Source organism: Pelodiscus sinensis, chromosome 13 (assembly GCF_052426305.1).
Source record: "Pelodiscus sinensis isolate ZL-2025 chromosome 13, ASM5242630v1, whole genome shotgun sequence".
Classification (NCBI taxonomy): domain Eukaryota; kingdom Metazoa; phylum Chordata; order Testudines; family Trionychidae; genus Pelodiscus; species Pelodiscus sinensis.
Window position 1 is genome coordinate 4,391,486 of NC_143064.1, and position 20,057 is coordinate 4,411,542.

The 20,057-nt window shown below is 53.1% G+C and overlaps 1 protein-coding gene across 1 annotated transcript in view; it reads right to left on the reverse strand.

Annotated features, from left to right (window-relative positions):
* The window catches only part of GPC4 (glypican 4), a 145,644-nt gene extending 142,340 nt beyond the window's left edge, over window positions 1-3,304 (reverse strand). The window contains exon 1 of the mRNA XM_075941139.2: window positions 3,012-3,304. Coding sequence (XP_075797254.1) covers window positions 3,012-3,183 — 172 coding nt within the window. The 5' untranslated portion in view covers window positions 3,184-3,304. The remainder of the gene's footprint in view (window positions 1-3,011) is intronic.
* Window positions 3,305-20,057: the final 16,753 nt, after the last annotated feature.

Here is a 20,057-nt window from a genome sequence, read left to right on the forward strand (position 1 = left end):
TGCTTCTATATTAGCAGTCTAAAGGTATTTACTTGGGTCTGTCTGTGTTGTGACAGTGTCCTAGACTCAAATGAATGCCTCTAACACTCCACATTTTTGAGCCATTCAGTCATGCATTTTTGTTATTGTTGAAAGTAGTGCGAAATTGCAGTGCATGAGCGCGAGTCTTTGGTGGTCTCCCAAAGATTCCAGCTAAAAAAGCACTTCCTTTGTTCCGCGGGAGAATGCAGTCCAGTAGGTCATTCAGAAGGGGAAATAAAAGCGGCAGCACTGGAAGGGAGATGAAGTATGAAACAAAAAGAAAAAAATGTTTTGGGTGGGAACACATTAACTACCATTTCCTACGGCTGGCGACTAATAACGCGCCTGCCCCTCGGACAGGCAAGGAGGTGTAAAAATGTTTCTTGGGAAGTCGTTTTCCAAAGGGACCGTTTTGACTTCGTGTGATGTCGCCGAAATCTTAGGCTAGATCGTGGAAAGAGCAGTGTCTTGCATATTCACTTGTTTTAAGGACTCCTGCCTAGAGAAAACAGCCCGCAGAGCCATACACTCACCACCAGCAACTGACAACAACTCGTGTTTTTCTCCTGAGTCAGAGTCAAGGATCTCCAAAAATCCATTCTGGTCACATCACGCCGGGCTAACAGAAGCGCCTCTTTGAAGGGTGAGAAGGAGACACAAACTTCAAGACAACACTACTCATAAATGCGCCCAGGCTAAAAACAACGCTGCAGCACATGCCTCTGACAAAATGGGTTTTGCCCAAAAGCTGACGCCCAAATACATCTGTTAGTCCTTAAGAGGCCACGGGGACTCCTCGTTGTTTTTGCAGATACAGATTCACAGGGACACCCCTCTGAGAGAAGGGTAAAAAGGCATTTGCCTGCTTTCCTGGGGGAAGCATAACTCCCGTGTTCCCAGGGAAGGAGCTGAAAAAAGTCTTTAGGCCTAAGTGATTACTAAATTGTTGCATCCCCCAGCAACAATCTGAGTTTGCTAAAAGGCAGCTTACGGGCAAACGGTGCCTAATTGGTTGTGTACAAACCATTTGGTAATTGCAAAGGTAGAGCCAAGTGACCGGATGAGGCAGATTTTAAAAAGTCATCTGCTGTGTATTAAACTTGCTAAGTCACCAAAGAACTTCATTAACTAGAGAAAATTGGTGGCTACTCAAAGTGGCCGTGCTCAGCAGGCTGTGGCCACAACAGCCCTCTGCCTTATTTGCTTTGCTTTCCGAAACCTGAGACTCTGAAATCTTCATCTCTTGTCTCTCCTCCATCCCCACCCGCAGCTGAACTGGGAAAAGCTCCTGACTGTCCGGAAGTGTGGTCCTCCAAACTCCTGGAGTGTTTCTTACAACTGTTGCACTGTCAGAACACAGAGTAAGGCGTTTGGAGTCCGTCAGGACGCCAGCACCCGCACCCTGTGTGGCATTTTCGTGGTATTGTTACGGATGTGTCTGCATCCATAGGTTCAGCCTCACCCTTGGCTTCAGAATCTTGTAAGAAAGGTGGGGGGGAGGGGGAGAGCTGGGAATGCCTCTCCAAGTATCCTTGACCAAAAAAACTGAACTTCCTAAATCTCCCCCAGCAAAAGGGCTCTCTCGGAACTAAGTGCAGCAGGGCCAGCCTGGCCTCACTGGCATGGCCATCCCCGCAGCGGAGGATTTCCTGCAATCCGTCTTTTCAAGCGCCCATAATTGCATGTGCAATTAACCCGAAGGTCAGGAGAAAAATCTTTCAAAATACCTACCTGGGCCCTGGCCGCATTCTTCCAGGGTCTCGCCTTGGAATCGGCATTCAACCCGCTCTGCAAGCAGAGCCCCCCCGGCTTCCCCTGCCTTTGCCGGGCCGGGCTTGAGCGCCGCGAACTCGGTTCCCGATCGCACCGCGCCGGGGCCGGATCGTGCCCACTAGACAAAACGCTCCCAGCCCGCGAGTGCACCACGCGGGGAAACTTACAAGGGGGGGGGCGGTAACTTCTTCCCGGCGTGGCTCTCCCAGAAGGGGGGCGGGGGACAAAGTCCGCCCGGGAGCCGGCTCGCTCGCCGGGAAGGCTCCGGACTCGGAGCCGGGGCAGAGGCATCTCCAGCAGAGGCGCAAGGCGGGAGGCTCCCCGCCCGGGCTGACAAAGGGAAGGAGCCCGGAGCCCTGTCCCGGGCGGCCCGCGCCGCGGATCGCTGCAAACCACCCGCGGCCCCTTGCAAGCCCCCCCCCCCTTCTAATCCCCCTTTGCAAGTCCCCTTGTAGCCTCCTTGCAACCTCCCCCGCGCCCCCTTGCAACCTCCCCCGCGCCCCCTTGCAAACCTCCCTTGTCGCCCCCTTGCAACCTCCCCCGCGCCTCCTTGCAACCTCCCCCGCGCCCCCTTCCCCCTAACCCCCCTTGCAACCTCCCCCGCGCCTCCTTGCAAGCCCCCTTCTAACCCCCCTTGCAACCTCCCCCGCGCCCCCTTGCAACCTCCCCCGCGCCCCCTTGCAACCTCCCTTGTCGCCCCCTTGCAACCTCCCCCGCGCCCCCTTGCAAGCCCCCTTCTAACCCCCCTTGCAACCTCCCCCGCGCCCCCTTGCAACCTCCCCCGCGCCCCCTTGCAAGCCCCCCCTTCTAAGCCCCCTTGCAACCTCCCCCGCGCCCCCTTGCAACCTCCCCCGCGCCCCCTTGCAAGCCCCCCCTTCTAACCCCCCTTGCAACCTCCCTTGTCGCCCCCTTGCAACCTCCCCCGCGCCCCCTTGCAAGCCCCCCTTCTAACCCCCCCTTGCAACCTCCCTTGTCGCCCCCTTGCAACCTCCCCCGCGCCCCCTTGCAAGCCCCCTTCTAACCCCCCTTGCAACCTCCCCCGCGCCCCCTTGCAAGCCCCCCTTCTAACCCCCCCCCCTTGCAACCTCCCCTGCGCCCCCTGCAAGTCCCCTTGTAGCTCCCCCTTATAGCCTCCTTGCAACACCCCCCCCCGAGCCTCCTTTGTACCCCGCTTGCAAGCCCCCCGCGCCCCCCGGCAGCCCCCCGGCTCCGCTCACCGTTGATCTCGTGGCTGGGCGCATCGCCCTGGCTGAAGCCCTTGGCGGCGTAGAGCCGCCGCACCTCGGAGCAGTTGCGGGCGCGGGGCTCGGCGGCCAGCAGCAGCAGCGGGAGGCTGCAGGCGGCCACGGTGCACAGGAGCGGGGGCAGGCAGCCGCTGGGCCGGGGCATGGTGCGGGGCGGCGGGGCAGGCGCCGGCCCGGGAGCAACAAGCGAGCGCGCGGCGGGCCCGGCGTGCGGCGGCGGCTGCAGGCAGGGGAGGGCGCCCGGCTGGATCGCGCAGGGCCCGGCCCCCAGGAAAATCAGGAGCCGGGATCGCCCGCCTGGCGGGGCGGAGCGGAGCCGCAGACCCAGGGCTGTCCCCTCCCACTGGCTCCCTACCTGGCCCGGCCCCTGGCGGCGGGACGGGAGCGCGGCCGGGCAAAGGGGAGTGACTCCGGATTGGCCTCCCCTTCCCGGGCGCACCGCTGGCTGCGGGGAGGGGGCAGAACCCCCAGGGCAAGGAAGCTCAGATCCGGAGCGGGGGTGGCCCTGCACGGCCCCCACCTTGCAAAGCGAAGTGGGGCGGGAAATGCTTCCTTGGCCCTGTTGGGGAGGGGGAACTGGGCCTTGAACATCCCCATCTCCCCCCCACGGGCACCCCACAGCTCCCCCCCTGCAGGCACTGAGGAGGAGCTGGCTTTTCTAGAGGCGCCTCCCCCGTAGAGCCTCTTTGCAAAGATAGGGGCTGTTACCTCCCTCGTGGGGAAACTGAGGCAGGGCCTGACTTGCACAAGATCCCAGAGGCGGCTGCCAGGAACGGAAGCCGGGTCTGGTGAGTCGCAGTCCCACGCCTGCCCCCCGTGCCAATGTGGCCGCAGGTGTAAGTTTAGATACAGGAGGAGTCCGGGTGGGATGTGCTGGTTCTGGGCGGCAGGTTCGTCTACACTGCAAACAGAACCCTGCAGCAATGAGTCTCCGAGTCTCAGCCGGCTGAGTCGGGCTCCCGGGTCCGAGACATTCGTGCCTGGGCTGCAAGCCGCCCATTTGCTAGGTTCAAGGGCCCAGACGCCTGCCGGAGCGGGCAACGGCAACCCTGCTGGTTTTAGCCCTCTCGCCCAAGCCGTGGGCAGCGCTTGCTGTTCGCTCGCATTCACTCACAGAAACGTAAAACGTGGCCTGCCATGGCAGAGATCATGTGACCTCTCAGGGTATCCACCTAAGAAAAAGCATCTGCACGCTGGTATGGTTCAAAGCGTAGCACTCTGCCTCCAGCAAAAAGCTAAACTAGTCTAGGAATGAAGAGGAGTCCTCAGAGGACCCCAAAAAACAATTCTCTTACCCAGCATCAGAGCCTGTCTTGCGCTTCTCTGGCAAAAGGGCCAGAACGCACACAACTTTTGCTTCCACCAACCGGATATTTTGGGCAACACACTTGTTGCAGACCACTGTGTGCAAGGTCGTAAGCTGGCACCAGGTCCCCGTCACGTCTCTGCCAGGGTCTTTCTGTGCGGCCTTGGGTAAGTCACTTAGTCCTTGAATGCCTGGCTGTCTCTTCTGTGAAACAGCAGGAAGTTTCCATCCTTCCTCCCACCCGGTTATCTGGATGCCAAGCACTCCAGGCCTTGGATCGGGCTTTGAACTGATTGACCCAGGCCGGGCGGGTTGCTTCCGTGTAGATATACTCTTAGTGCTACTGGAATACGTAGTAATCGATTGCCACGCTGGTGAGGAACATCTTCCTTTACCCCAAAGTACAGCTGGAAGTGGAGTACTTTGCTGGGGTCCCATTGGGGGGGTGCTCTAGGCCTCCCCCCAAATTTTGTACCAGGGTCTACTTACCCTAACCCTAGACAGAGTTCTTAGCTGCAACACAGCTTGAGTGTGGGGTGGGATGGATCTGAGAGCTAGGAGCAGCCCAGCCTTTGGGCAGGGAGTTTGTTTATAAACAGAAGCAGAGTGATTAAAATAACAAAAGGCTTGTCATTAAAGTGAACAAAAGGATCATTAGTGGATGGAGAATGCATTGTCAGGCACACCAGTTAAAAGACAGGAAACACAGGGTGAGACTAACTGGGGAGAATGGAGAGGGGTAACTAGTGCTGCTACATTATCTGCCAGAAAGCTAAAGTTATGAAGCGCCTAAGAAGTCCTTGGAATCATGGTTAAAGTTGCCTCCCCCGCTCCCCCATCTGAAATGGTGCCCTTGTGAGCAGGAATGAGTCCACTGGAGTCATTTTTAAACAAGCGTATGTTTTGTACAACATACATAACAGTAGGAAAAACTATGTAGCACTTTAAAGACTAACAAGATGGGTCTGGCCCAGAAAGCTCATCATCTAATAAACCATCTTGTTAGTCTTTAAAGTGCTACATTGTCCTGCATTTTGCTTCAGCTACCCCAGACTAACACGGCTACATTTCTATCACTATTCAAGATGGGTAAAGTGCTACATAGTTTTTCCTTTTGTTTTAGCAAGATCAGACTCACATGGCTACCTCTCTATTACTATTCATACATAGCAGTGTAGCTATAATGCACACACATTAGTGGTTTTCTCCCCCACCCGCTATAACGACCTAAGAAATGTCCTTATCACTCTAGCATCCTTTTACTCTGGAAACCTCACACAGGAGGGAGGGAGGGAGAAAGAAAGAAAAAGAAACTTACTTACTTACTTATTATGTGGATCGGTCTTGCTCTACAATTAGTTGGGTTAGTCATGCTCCCTTCCCTACTGTGATTAGAAGATGACACCTCACACCAAGACATATTTTTGCACCTTGGGAAAGCTTGCGTATTGCTCCAGATCTGCTCTGGTAGGCCTAGCTACAGTTGCGGTGCTGGGAAGTGTAGACAAGATGGCTCCATTTGCATAACACCAGCAAGAAACCTTTTCCAGGGGATGCTCTGTACTTTGCACAACGTGGCCTGCCAGATGTCCGTTGTCTGAGTGGTCTGGTCAGCCATTTTTCCACCTGCATTTCAGTGAGAAGAAAGGAAAAGTGAGGAGAACGTTTCCTCTCCACCCTTTTCTCAATTCACATTTTTCCATCCTGCCTTGCCCCCCGGCAGCCTGCTTTCTTCTCACTATTCCACTATGTCCTTTCCTCTCCCTCCCACAATGGCTCCTACTATCCTACATCACAGACCTTGTCTGGCCTGGAAAGTTGGGTCAGTTTATCTAAAAGAACTGCTGTAAACCCTCCTAATTTAGTGGAAACATTGTTAATATCCATTTTACTTGCTTGGGCAATATACCAGAGTAAGCTGACATTGATAACAGATATATGTGTCTACATGGGAAAACTGGAGCAGTTTTCTAATATGGCCCCTGTATTGCCAGCAGGGACCAAACCAACAGAAGAGCAACGCAGCCCCAGCTGGGCCAACTTTGGCTTCCTATAGGAGCCCCGACCTTCCTTTCCCTGGGCCTTGCTGCTACTGCTCTCTGCTCCTTCCTTGGAGAAGATCCACACCCAGTTGGGTCTGATCACCTGCTAGGCCTACCACCTAGGGGGAGGGCGGGGCTAATTGGTTAACTGGTATGGGGTGTGTATGTCCCATCACTAGCCCCCTGGAGTTTGGGATGAGAGGTCTGGAGGTGACCTCTTTCATTTCTATTGCATACTTAGCATTAGATTGTGAGCCCTTTACCCCTCCTGCATGTCACTATTCTCTAGTGGAGTCAGGCTTGTACTGTCTGCCCCTTAGGGATTATTTGCTTTCAACACACACCTGCTCGGGGTTGAAGCCTCGTTGTGCTAGGTGCTGTACAAACATATAGGAAGGCAGAGCCCCTTTACCGATCTGTCTCCACTGAGACAAGATGCAACAAGGGAGCACGACAGGCAAGAGCAGGAGAGAGCAAGGCTTGGGAAGAACAATCACTTAAGGAGGAACAAGCCGTATCACACACACAGAATGGGAAGTGACTGTCTAGGAAGGAGTCCTGCAGAAAGGGATCTAGGGGCCAGAGTGGACCACAAGCTACATATAAGTCAACAGTGTGACACTGTGGCAAAAAAAGCAAACATGAGTCTAGGAAGCATTAACAGGGGTGTTGTGAGCAAAACACAAGAAGTCATTCTTCTGCTCTATTCTGCGCTGGTTAGGCCTCAATTGGAGTCTTGTGTCCAGTTCTGGGCACTACATTTCAAGAAAGACGTGGAGAAAGATCCAGAGAAGAGCAACAAAAATGATGAAAGGTCTAGAGAATGTGAGCGATGAGGGAAGACTGAAAGAATTGGGTTTGTTTAGTTTGGAAAGGAGAAGACTGAGAGGGGACATGATAGCGGTTTTCAAGTACCTAAAAGGGTGTTACAAGGTGGAGGGAGAAAAATTGTTCTCCTTGACCTCTGAGGACAGGACAAGAAGCAATGGGCTTAAATTGCAGCAGGGGAGGTTTAGGTTGGACTTGAGGAAAAACTTCCTGTCAGGGTGGTAAAACACTGGAATAAATTGCCTAGGGAGGTTGTGGAATGTCCATTGCTGGAGATATTGAAGAGCAGGTTGGACAGACACCTGTCAGGGATGAAGATGGTGCTTGGTCCCACTGTGAGGGCAGGAGACTGGCTATGATGGCCTCTCAAGGTCCCTTCCAGTTCTAGTGTTCTGTGAGTCTATACGAATACGATTGTGCAGTTATGTTGGTGACGTCCAGCTTACTGGGCACGGAGTCCGCACTAGCGGACATTTAAAAATGGCGGCGCCCGGCTTTATGCAAATGAAGCCCGGGAAATTCAAATCCCGGGCTTCATTTGCAACTCCGGTTGCCTACATTACCCCGCTAGTTCGAACTAGGGTGGTAGTGTAGACATACCCTTGCTTATTTGCTAATCGACTACACTATAACATCCCTAGTGACCTCCCCACATAAGCCCCTCACATGACTTGTTCCCACCCCCACCCCCTATGGCATGGTACCTCCCAGGCAGCCTCCAGCCACACTGCCTGCCTTGGCACTGGCGTGACACAGCACAGCAGAGAACTGGGCAGCACCTGGAAGCAGAAGAGGAAAGGCTTTAGCCCCGCCTCTTCCCTTCCTCCTGGCCCCTTGCCCCTCCCCCTTGTGTTTTAGGGAGGGGCATGTGACCGTGTATGCCCCTCCCACATGTCCCCGCCCCCTCCCCGGAAGCACCTTCGCATTGCCTAAAAGGCAGTGAGGTCTGCCCGGCACATTCCATCCTGGGGACCCACAGGCCGGCTTAGTGCCAGTTATTCACACGGGGGCTGTTTTTCTTATTTGTAATATTTGAATGCAGGCAGAATAAACAGCAGCCTGCAGAAGAGCGCCAAAGACTGAAATAACTCCCCCGCACCCACCTCCCCATCGAAGGAACCCTGCCAATGCCAGCCACAGAGAAGACCCAGCGTGTGGCTCGTTCTGCTATGGCTGAGGCACATTCGTCGCACAGAAGCCAGCCCTTACCGCGACAGTGTTGCTCCCAACCAGAGGGCCCCCGACGTGCCACCTTTTCTTCACTTCTTTCCTCTCTCAGAGGCCGGGTTTGCACCTGGAACACCGAGCGAGGCCCGTCCGGGTTCGCTCACAAGTGGGGCAGGCCAGCCGTGCGCTTCTCGAACGTGTGGAAGAAGAAAGAGAAGGGTTGTTGGGGACGTACGCAGCCAAGGGGATGGACAGCGGAAGGTGAGATCAGAGGAAATTCTTCCAAGGAGGAGAGGTTTGGAGGGGAGAGTTTGCCTTGGTGATGATGCGGGCTTGTGTGTCCAGTAGGGTTCAGAGACAACGCGCTATATTTCAAGGGAACCGTAATGACTTTTGATCACGACTGGGCTGTGTAAGAATGTTTGACTTCGAGAAAAGTGGGAAAATTGCATCCGACAGTGACGAGTGGTAGGTAATAAACCACTTCGGTGGATCGATAGATTCGCTAAATTAGTATGCACTCCGAAAAATCGATCACTCCGATACATATGGTGACAGCAAAATGGATTCAGTAACGTAAGACCCTCCCTTATTAATCACTGGTCTCCCCCATACCGTAACAGAGAGCCACCTGCAGCAGCTGGGAATGAGATAGGACAACGGTGACTCTGCAGACACGGCCGGCCATTGCTGGAATGACAATCTCGGACAAGCAGCTGGGGAAATCAGGGGTCCCTGAGACACCACCTCCCAGTCACCGCTTACCCCGTGTGAGGCAGTCATCCCGTTGGTGCATTTCAATGGCACTTGGCTACCGTCTTGCTGGAACGTGCCAATTCCAAAGGGGTGGATTCAGTCAGTAAAGCTGCCATGTTGATTTATTAGGACACGGTTTGGAATTGATTTGGGTTGTGCTAGCCCAGAAGTGGAGCTAAGGAGAGAAGTTTGTGTAGGATCCGAAAATAAGTCCAACGAAAAGCACTGAGACTCTAGTTACATCTGATCTCCCTTCCAAGAGTTTTACAAGCTCAGGCCCCCATGCAGCCATAAGAACCTCCTATCTGAACCCCTGGAGTTTGTAGGCGCATAGAACTGCCTGGAGGGTTTCTCCGCGGGATCGGAGCATAATTGATTCATCCCTGAAGTAGCTTGTAAACATTAGCCCTATATTGCAGCGGGGGAAACCGAGGCAGGAAGCTAAATGACCTATCTCCACTCAGGAGGCTTTTCAGTTGCACAAAGAGCTCCAGGTGGCCACACGTGGCCACATCCGTCACAGTTGAGAACCTGCCGGCGTGGCCGGCTGGGGGAAGGGCTCTAAGGATCCCCGGGGAAGGGCACCCCCCAAAACCCCGGAGACAGGAGCCGTGCCGCATGGCTGGCTGCCGTTCTACATTGCTCCACCACCTCCATTAGCTGCGTCCTCCCGCAGCTGCTTCACCGCCGCGGAAGAGGAGACAGCTGGCATGGTTGGCATCAGCCGCGTCACCGCCCAGAGGAATTTCCCCGTGAGACCAGCTCGCGCAGCAGCAGGCAGTGCCCTAGGGAGCCAGCAGTGCCTGGCCCCATCCCCACAGCGGGAATTGGCCATGCCGAGGTTCCTGGGGGGCTGCAAAGAAGGGGGAGTTAGCGCTGTGGCCACGCAGTGCTCCCCCCCACGGCTTTCCCACGGCACAGGGCAGATCAGAAACGAAGCTAACCAAAGGAGAGGCCCCACTGAGGGAATCTGGCCCCACCGGGGCATCAATGGGTGTCTGCATTGATTGCAGTGGGGGCTCCACACATGATTACGTTTCAGGCAAAGTGGCACCGGTGTCCCGGGGCGCAGCGTCGGGCCAGAGAAGAGGCAAAAGTGAAGAGAAGCGTTTTCAGACAGCCGGGAGCTTCCCCGGGGCCTACAGCCCTTGAGCCTCGCGGTTCTCTGCGGGCAGGGTGCCACGGGGCTCTCCTCGCTGTCGGCGCTGCGCCTCCTGCTGGCCGCTCTGAGGAACAGCTCACCTGGCCCACACCTCTCCCTGCGGGTGTCTCCTCACGTGGGGCCCTCTCTCCCGCGGGGCCCTCTCTCCCGCCAGGAGCTGCTGCGGCCTCTTCGTCACTGAGCCCTCCGGCTAGGCCGTTGTCAGGGCTTCTCTGGGGGCAGAGGAAAATCTCTTCTCCCAGCCAGGCTGAGGCAGTCTTCCTACGCACTGCCCGGCCGGTGCCATTCCCCCTGGGGCTGCCTGGGAACGTGGGCCCATTCGCTGCTTGGGGTTTTGGCTCAGGGTCCCTCTAGTCAGCCGCCAAGGTCTTCCCCCCCAGAGCTTGTCACATTTCCCTGCGTCCTGTCCTAACCTCCTGGCTCTCCCTTTCTCTGGGCCTGCCAGCTTCATGGCTCCCTCCTCCGCAGCCTCCAACATTCCTCCAGCATCCCAAGCAGCCAGTGACTGCTGCCTTCCCCAGCTTAAACAACACCCCGTCCCGTTCCCGCACAGGGACGCTCCCTCTAATTAAGGCTTCTCTCTCTTTTAATTCTTTCCAGCTTGCTGCCTAATAGCTTAACTGGCCTTCCTTGACTTGCCTTACGCCCCTCCTGGGCCAGTGTGGGGAGCACACCTACCCCCTCGCCAGCAGTCCTGGCACTGGGTTGCCATGGTGGGGGAATGGCTCAGAACCCCTGCCCAGCGTGGTATGGCCTGTCTATAAACCCCGCCGAGCTCCGTGGAATCCCTGAAATGTGAGGGAAAGTGGGTGGAGAGATGTACCCCTTTCTTTGTCCTCCCCCGAGTGAAGGGGTGTTGGCTAGGACTCCCCCGGACAGACGCAGAGGGAATACCACAGCCCAGAGAATTTGACAGCCGGCCTGTAGCCGCTACAGGTTTTTTTGCAACCTTCTCTTCATTTTTTCCAGTGGTTTCAAAGGTGGGTAGCAAGTCAGGGCTTGCGGGGAGAGCGAGAGGGGAGGAGAGAGATGCGCTTCCCGTGCCAACAATTGTTTTCCGCCCTCCCGGATGAAGGGGAGAGGGCGTTATTCGCACAGGGCAACGTTCCAGATTTTCAGGGGTGAAATCTGAGAGCAGCATGTCGACTGGGTGTGCAGACAGTCTTGCGAGTTACAGGAGATGGGGTACTCGGAGCTAGGAAGCGCTCCTGGGGCCGGACGCTCTGCTCAGACAAAGACCTCATTCTCACACTCTCAAGCACTGGCACTAGCTGGCCCGCGGTCACTGGGGTCCCTTGCTGTCCGGAAAACTCTTCCCCGCACCAGGCCCCTAGAGGGCAGGACTTCCATGCGCTCGTTGACTCGGCCGCTCTTGGCACAGATGAGACCCCGCGTTGCGCAGAAGTGGAAGGGCGGAAGCGGGAGACAACAAAACGGTCACTTGCAGCAATTGTCGGTCATGGTCGGGAGGCAGGGGAGGCGGGAAATCAGGGGGCTGGTGGCTGCATTCTGGAGGTACACTGTCCCATTCTGCCCCTGCTAAAATTTTAATTGCTAAATAGGGTGACCCCAGTGCCGGATGTGTGCACACGCTAAGTAAACCACATCTTAAACTCTCAGACTGTGAGGGACCTAGAAACACAAACTCAATTGCTAGTTTTTAGCTGTGTCCTTGCCTATGTACTGGTAGAAACTTTGTTATAGCTACTGGCATTGTCCTTGCTCTTAGAATATGGCACTTTTTTTGGTAATGCGCTGGGGCTTCTTAAACGACATAATTTAGGGCCTTGGCATGTCTTAATCCCGCCCTGGATGCCCCCACATCCCCCCGCCCTGCAGGCAACGGTCGTTCAGCGCGGGAAATATCTCCATGGTGAACACGGTCGAAATGGAGAGGTCTGTGTTATCAGTGACGGTGCAGTTGCTCCTACCAGGCACAACAGAAATCAGGGGGCTCAGGACTGTCCGTACGTTGTCGGACCAGAGCGTCCCTTCTCTGAAGAGTTTACAGTTCAAGCTGAGGAAATTGAGGCACGTGCCCGCAGTCTCCCAACGGCAGTGCTGGGATGAGACATTGGTCGCTGGAGTCCTAGCCCACTACCACACACCCTAGCAGCCCTCTCCGTGCCAAGGTCTAGCTGCTGTGTCTCTCCGTGAAGGATTCACTGGATGCAGAAAGAGGCAAGCCAGAGAACCAACCAAATGAGGCCAGCACACAAGGAAGGCGCCTGCCGGCCTCCGCAGCAGCAGCCCAGCATCTGCTCTGGTACCAGGTGGCAGGAGAAATCAGCAGCACCAACAACATCCAGGAGCCATCAGCGCCTTCAATTTTGCAGCACAGGCAGCTCAGCTGGCCACCCTGGAGAGATTCCAATGCTGCTGATTAGCAGAGCACCCAAAGCCCGCCGCATGTGTTCCTGTGGGTGGTGCACATCCACACATGCCTCGGCGCGCAGAACAACATTTATTCTGCACATGGACGGGAAAAAATGCAAGGGGACATTGCCAGGCACTTCGCAGGGAGCATTTGCCCAGCTTCCCTTTTGGTCTGTCTCTGCCCCACAGTGAGCTAACCCAGGCTGCAGCTGCAGGGGGGAGGCAGAAGTCTCTCAGGATCCACAGGGATGGAGTCGGTGCTGGGAGGAGCCATTTTTCTTTTGGGGCACCGGGAGGAAGGTGGGCCAGAGAAGAAAAACGCCCTTGGGCCAAGCTGGGAGTAGGCCGCTCTGACTGCTCTGCGACCAGTGGGTATCCCGGGCCAACGAGACATCACCCGTCTCTGGGAAATGTGCAGCAAAATCCGTCAGTGGGTGGGGGAAGAGACTGAATCCCCAAACCGGCAACAAGTGAGCACGAGTTCTGCCAGCCTGACAGGGTGCACGCCCCCCCCCCCGTGCCTCAGTGCCCCCTGACTGTCCTCATCTAGCCCCTCGCAGGGCAACTTACAGTCTGTACGGGTTGCTCATCATTGGCATTGGGATTCTCTGCTACCCTGCTTACCTAGGCTGTATTGTGATCCGCCTCCGAACCCGGGGCCTTGCCTCTGGCCCCTAGCCAGGGGGAGTCTTGGCTGGCCCTCTCCCAGCCCTAGCTGGCTATCCCCAGCTGGTCACGCTCCTGGGAGCTCCTGCTTCCTCTGCAGTCAGCCCTTCACTGGCCCCCTCCCAAGGGGACTGTGCTTCTCTATATAGCCGCCGGCTGGGCCCTCACTCGCCCTAATGGCTTCAGCTGCCTCTCCAAGCCAACTGTGCTGCACTAGATAGCTGCCAGCTGGGCTCTCACTAGCCCTAATGGCTTCAGCTGGCCTCTCTGTTCCCAGCCCGGTCTCAGGGCCTGAATCCTGGTCTTAAAGGGCCAGTGCAGGGCAGGCGCCCTGTCACACGGCCCCGCCAAGCCTCGTTCGGTAGGGACGACGCCAAAGGTTTCGAGGGATCGTCCTTTGGGGAGGCCCCACCTCCCTGATCCTGATTCCCACGCCTCAAAGTCATCTTTGGTGCAGGTGTAATATCAGCATTAGGGACATACGGCACTAACAGGAGTGTTGTGAGCGAGACACGAGACGTCGTTCTGCCGCTCTACTCTGTGCAGATCAGGCCTCAGTTGGAGTCTTGTGTCCAGTTCTGGGCACCACGTTTCAAGACAGATGTGGAAAAATGGGAGAGGGTCCAGAGAAGAGCAACACAAATGCTGAAAGGTCTGGAGAACACGAGCGATGAGGGAAGACTGAAGGAACTGGGCTTGTTTAGTTTGGAAAAGAGGAGGCTGAGGGTAAGTCTACACTACATGGTTTTTGTACAAAAATCCACGGAGCGTCCACACCTCAAGCACGTTTTTGCGCAAGTAAATTTACAGCAAATCAAAAGAAGACAGGGGGGTTTGTGGTGTAGGTACTCCTCTTTCTACGAGGAATAAATCCTTTTTGAGCAAAAGTTCTTCCGCAAGAAGGTGTGTGGGGATAGGAAACGGGGGGGGGAGGGTTTCCCGCATCAAGAGTCAATCGAAAAAAGCACGGGTGCTCTGGTGGCTATTCTGTGACTAGCAATCAGAGCCTTCTTTTGAGGGCGCGGCCATGCAGTCTGGACACTCTCTTGCACAAAAGTGCATCGCTTTTGTGATGTGCTTTTGCAGTGCGGACGCTCTCTTGGCAAGAAGTTTGGCGGAAGATCTCTGCCGCAAAAAGCTTCTTGCGCAAGAAGCCTGCAGTGTAGATGTAGCCTGAGAAGGGACGTGAGAGCGGTTTTCAGGTATCTAAAATGGTTACAAGGAGGAGGGGGGAAAGTTGTTCTCCTTGGCCTCTGAGGATAGGACAAGAAGCAGTGGGCTTAAACTGCAGCAAGGGAGGTTTAAATTGGACATGAGGAAAAACTACCTCAAGGCCCCTTCCAGTTCTAGTGTTCTAGGAGTCTATGAGAGTGAACTGATTAGCATCAGCTTCCATAATGGTTACATTCTTCACTGGTGCACACTGGCTTCCAGCCCCACTTCTGGGGAGATGGCTGCCACTCCGTGCTGCAGGCTCAGCAGTATAAAGCTTATGCTGCAGACCCTGCAGTGCAGCCGACTCCCTGGGAGCAGGGCTGGTAGCTAGTGCATGCTGGGAGCTGGCCCCTCTCCGGGGAGCGGGTCGTGTGGCGGGTTCTGCAATATAAGCTCAATACTGCACAGCCTGTAGTGCATGGATCCGTGTAACTGCCAGGAAGGGGGGTTCCAATGAGGATGGAGAGAGGCTGTTCTAGTAGTGACGGATGGCAGAACAAGGAGCAATGGGCTCAAGTTGCAGTGGGGGAGGTCTGGGTTGGATATTAGGAAAAACTATTTCCCTAGGCGGGTGGGGAAGCACTGGGCTGGGTTCCCTAGGGAGGGGTGGAATCTCCATCCCTAGAGGTTTTTAAGTCTCGGCTTGACAAAGCCCTGGCTGGGTTGATTTAGTTGGGATTGGTCCTGCCTTGGGCAGGGGTTTGGACTTGATGCCTCCTGAGGTCTCTTCCAGCTCTATGGTTCTATGATTCTAAGTTACTTTTTTAAACTGTTTTTCATATCCCTAGTCAGCATGCTATTCTGTCCCACCGTGAGGGCATCATGACCCATGTCCCAGAAGGAGAACAATCAAATTCCCCCCTTCAGAAAGAGGAAGCTCTAGGAGGGACTTCCTGAGACTGAATGAACATTTTGGCAGATTCCAAAGTGGCTTATTATTCTCCTTGGCTGCTCACACGAGCTGTTGCAATTTTCATCCCTCATTTTTTTGGAAGATGGCCCATTAAAACCATCTCAGCTTGACAGCCTGTCTCCACCCAGCAGACACACACAGTTTTCTTGGCTATTATTCACACGGAATGTCTTGGATGCCGTTCATCTGCCGTCGTCTGAGCGCGAAAGGAGCCGAGAAAGAATTCTCATCCAGTACCGTTTGGGATGAACAACTGGTGAACATTATCAATAGATAATTTTGCCCAGTGACAAGCCAACATTGCGGGTGCAATGCACCCAGGACGGAGAAAGCGTCACAAGCACTGTTGCCAACTCTCAGGATTGCTTGGTGGTTTTTTCTTAACTTCCCAGCTCACAACGTGATGTGAGAATGTCAGTGTTCATTTTTGAAAATGAGTAACCCTCTGCGCCTCCTGCCTGCAGAGGAAAGCTTGAAAGAGCATGAGCCCTCATGGTGAAACAAATGAAAAATCTCCACGTGAATTATTTTTGAAAGTGCCATGATTTCCAAGCCAGTTTCATGATGTTTCGGTGCCTAACTCATGGCTTGAGATTGTGCAGGGCTGAAATGCAGAGACATTTATTTTCAACGCCGAGTAACACTGCCCTACGCTCACGTAGGCGCTGGAGTTCCAGTGACTTGCACGATGCTCTTACGTCAATTAGGGGCTACATCTACACTGGTGGCTTCTTGTGCAAGAACAGCTGTTCTTGCGCAAAAACGTGCCGGGTGTCTACACTGCACGCACGTTCTTGCACAAGTAAATTTACAGTCTAGCGTCGGAAAACAGGGCTTCTTCCAGAAGAGTTATTCCTCTCCCCACAAGGAATAAGCCCTCTTGTGCAAGAGCTCTTGCACAAGAGGGCAGTGTAGACAGGCAACATGAATTTTTGCACAAGAAACCTCTATGGCTAAAATGGCCATCAGAGCTTTCTTGTGCAAGAGAGCATCCACACTGCCATAGATGCTCTTGCGCAAAAGCACATCTCTTGCGCAAAAGCATATGGCAGTGTAGCCGTGCTCTTGTGGAAGACTTTTTGCGCAAGAACTCTTCCGCAAAACAGTTCTTGCGCAAGAAGCTAACAGTGTAGAAGTAGCCGTAGGGTATGTTTACACAGCAGGGCAAAAGTCGAATTAAGCTAAGCTACGTCAAGTGGGTAGCTGAAGTCGAAATAGCTTATTTCGGCTTTTGGCGCTGTCTGCACAGCAGGAAGTCCGAGTTAGAGCATTTTTCCTCCGACTTCCCTTACTCCTTGTAAAATGAGGATTACAGGAGTCAGAGAACAAAGCCCACTGTTTCAAAATTATTTCAAAATACCGGGCTTGCTGTGTAGACACGCTGTTTGTTATTTCAGAAAAACGTCCGTTATTCCGAAATAACGCTGCTGTGTAAACGTAGCCTTAAGGAGCTTTTGCAAATGCCAGTCATCCATGAAAGATAGGAAAGCCCTTTCTTTCATTTTAACCTCCCCTTTGCTGGGGTTTCTAATTTCCTCACATGTGCCTGGTGGGCTGAAAGAAACAGCAGAATTCACACTTCAGTGAATCCTCATTTCTCTTTGCAAACTTGCGCTTTTCCAACCCCCCCACAAAGATGTAACAGCAGATGCTGCCACGAGGCCCCATGTTACCTAACCGTTATTTTGTTCTCAAAATAAACCACAGTCGAATGATTATCTTTCTATGAATTATGACCATTGTTAAATGAAAGCAGTGTTTCTCAACGAGTTGTCCACGGATCGGAGACAAGCCCTGAGATCTCTCGGACATAATCCCCGCTATGAAAAAGGTTCAGAAACACTGAACTAAGCTGCACTTAAAGGCTGTGTCTAGTCTGGCCAGTTTTTCCGGAAAATCAGCCGCTTTTCCGGAAAAACTTGCCAGCTGTCTACACTGGCCACTTGAATTTCCACAAAAGCACTGACTTCCTACTGTAAGAAATCAGTGCTTCTTGCGGAAATACTATTCTGCTCCCGTTCGGGCAAAAGTCCCTTTTGCACAAAAGGGCCAGTGTAGACAGCTGAGATTTGTTTTCCGCAAAAAAGCCCTGATGGCGAAAATGGCGATCGGGGCTTTTTTGCGCAAAAGCGCGTCTAGATTGGCCACAGATGCTTTTCCACAAAAAGTGCTTTTGTGGAAAAGTGTCCGTGCCAATCTAGACATGCTTTTCCGAAAATGCTTTTAACGGAAAACTTTTCCGTTAAAAGCATTTCCAGAAAATCATGCCAGTCTAGACGTAGCCAAAATGTATGCATTAAGTACGTTGTGCGATTCTTGCTTTATTGTGTTGCATTCACTTGCCTGCCTGTTTGCAACATTTGGGACTGTACACAGGCCCCCTTTCTCATTGGTGTGGTGCTGAGCAAGATCCTGCAGTCACTGGGAGCGTTGCCTTTGACTTTAGTAGGTGCAGAATTGAGCCCCGAATGAGGCTCTGATCTTTTATTGGCTTCTCAAATTCTCTCTGCATGGTTGTGAGCTTTCTGATGGTCCATGAGTTTTGGAACATAAAAAATAAAAAGGTACAAAAGTTCTGCTCTACATTGGGGCATTTTTTCAAAATAATCCCCCTTAGGTCGAATTTATAAGCGGAGCGTCCACACGACCACACCCGTTATTTCAAAATAACAGGCTGCTTATTTTGAAATCTGTACACCTGCTTTCCTCGGGGAATAACGCTGATTTCAAAATAGTTCTTTCCAAATAACGGTCGTGTGGACGGTGCTGCTATTTTGCTCCTCCCCAGAGTCATTCAAACTAATTACTCCCCAGTGCTTCCTGGGGTTCTAAGTCAAAGTAGCGCATCCTCGTTAACTGAGCCTGCCTTGGCCTAATTTCGAGGACTCCCCATAGTGGGGACACAGTATTTCGATTTTATAAAATTGGGAGTTATTAAGTCGAATTTGGTTATTTCGAAATAATTTCCTAGTGTAGTCATGCCCAAAGTGAGGTTCTCATGAAGCAGTTTATACATACAAAAATATCTACTCTAGTAAGGGTATGATACCCAGTGTTGCCAGTGCTTGCAATTTTATTGTGAGTCTTTTTGTTCTGAATGCTCCATCTCCCAGAGTTGTGTGACCGCACAAAAATCTCTGTTTTCTTTTAAAAAAATAAAACAAAGCGCTCATTGTTACAGTACCACCCCATGGTCCATTCCTTGTTGTGGGAGGTGGCTTGTGTGTCTCAATGACCTGGAGAGTATACCAATGGGAGCTACAGCTTCTGGAAGGGTCACCCAAACTGGACAGGTCAAAGGGTAGAGACCAGACAAATTTGGATCATCTCCCTCGGAGGTAAAAGGGGTTGGCTTAGGGTTAACAACCCTATCCATAAAAAAACAAAAGTTACAGAAACATCTACAAAGAAACCTACAGCTACACATGGTTACAGTGAATAGCTTGAAAACACGGCCAGAGTGTGGCTGAGAAACCAAAAGGCAGGCAAACACACACACACACACACACACACACACACACTTATTTGAAAAAACAACAGCCCCTCTCTGGATTTTTCAGACACTCTCACGGTTATTTTGAAGCCTGACTCCTAAGTTTGGAGCACTTGGGTTTGAAATTCACCCCAGTGCCCCTTGACTGACACAGGACCCTTCACAAGAGAAAAGCTGGCGTTTTGGCTGGTCCTTTTCAGCATTCTTCTTTGTGAAAGTTGCAATCAAGTCTGTCTCGCTATGTCACTCGATACTCACATTGTGCGAAGCCTGCTCAGTTTACCTGAATCTTCCTCTTTACGAGCCTTGCCAATTATGGTAAGGGCTTCTCCCCTTGTGAAGCTGATATTTAGCTCTGCAGCACAGCTGTGTGAGCTGAGCAGGAGCCGGTGGGAAGCTCTGCAAAGTCAATCAGTGCCACTTCTTAATCAGTAGGGGATTCACTCCTTGTTGCATGACAATATAGGTTCTCACATGGCTCCTGCCAGGCTGGGGAACAAGAAAATAGGAATTGAAAGCAAGGCATCTGCACAGCAGCAGAGCACAGAGAAGCCATAAGCAATGATCTAGTCCGTCATGCAATTGAGTGCCAGTGAGTCCCGAGTTCTGACACTGATGCCCAGTGTGGCCTTGGTCACCTCACCTTCACATCTCGGCCTCAGTTTCTTTGATTGTTAAAAGTGCTCCGCTGTTCAGCAGAAGGTTTTGTTGCCGCTCTAATACTTCCCTAGACATGGCGTATTTGCTTGATCCTTTGCACACAACTAAAACATTATAAAAATAGACGTGTCCTGGATACTTGTGTTGATCTCGGACTAAAATGTTCAAACAATGCTACGTAAAATATAAGAACCAAACTTCAGATTAACTTGGGGAAAAAAGGGCTGGAACATGTTTGCATAGGGTTAATCCAGCCCTGTGGAAGGACAGCGCATTGAATACCAAGCAAGAACTGAAAAACAGCAAGGCGGGGGGGGGGGGGGGGGGGGTGAACGGGAAGGGGTATTGTCAGTTCCTGCAAAGGCCTAGATCCCACAGTTAATTACACCCAGGGATGCTGAGCAAATTAACTCCTGATTAGCACTGAGCATAATT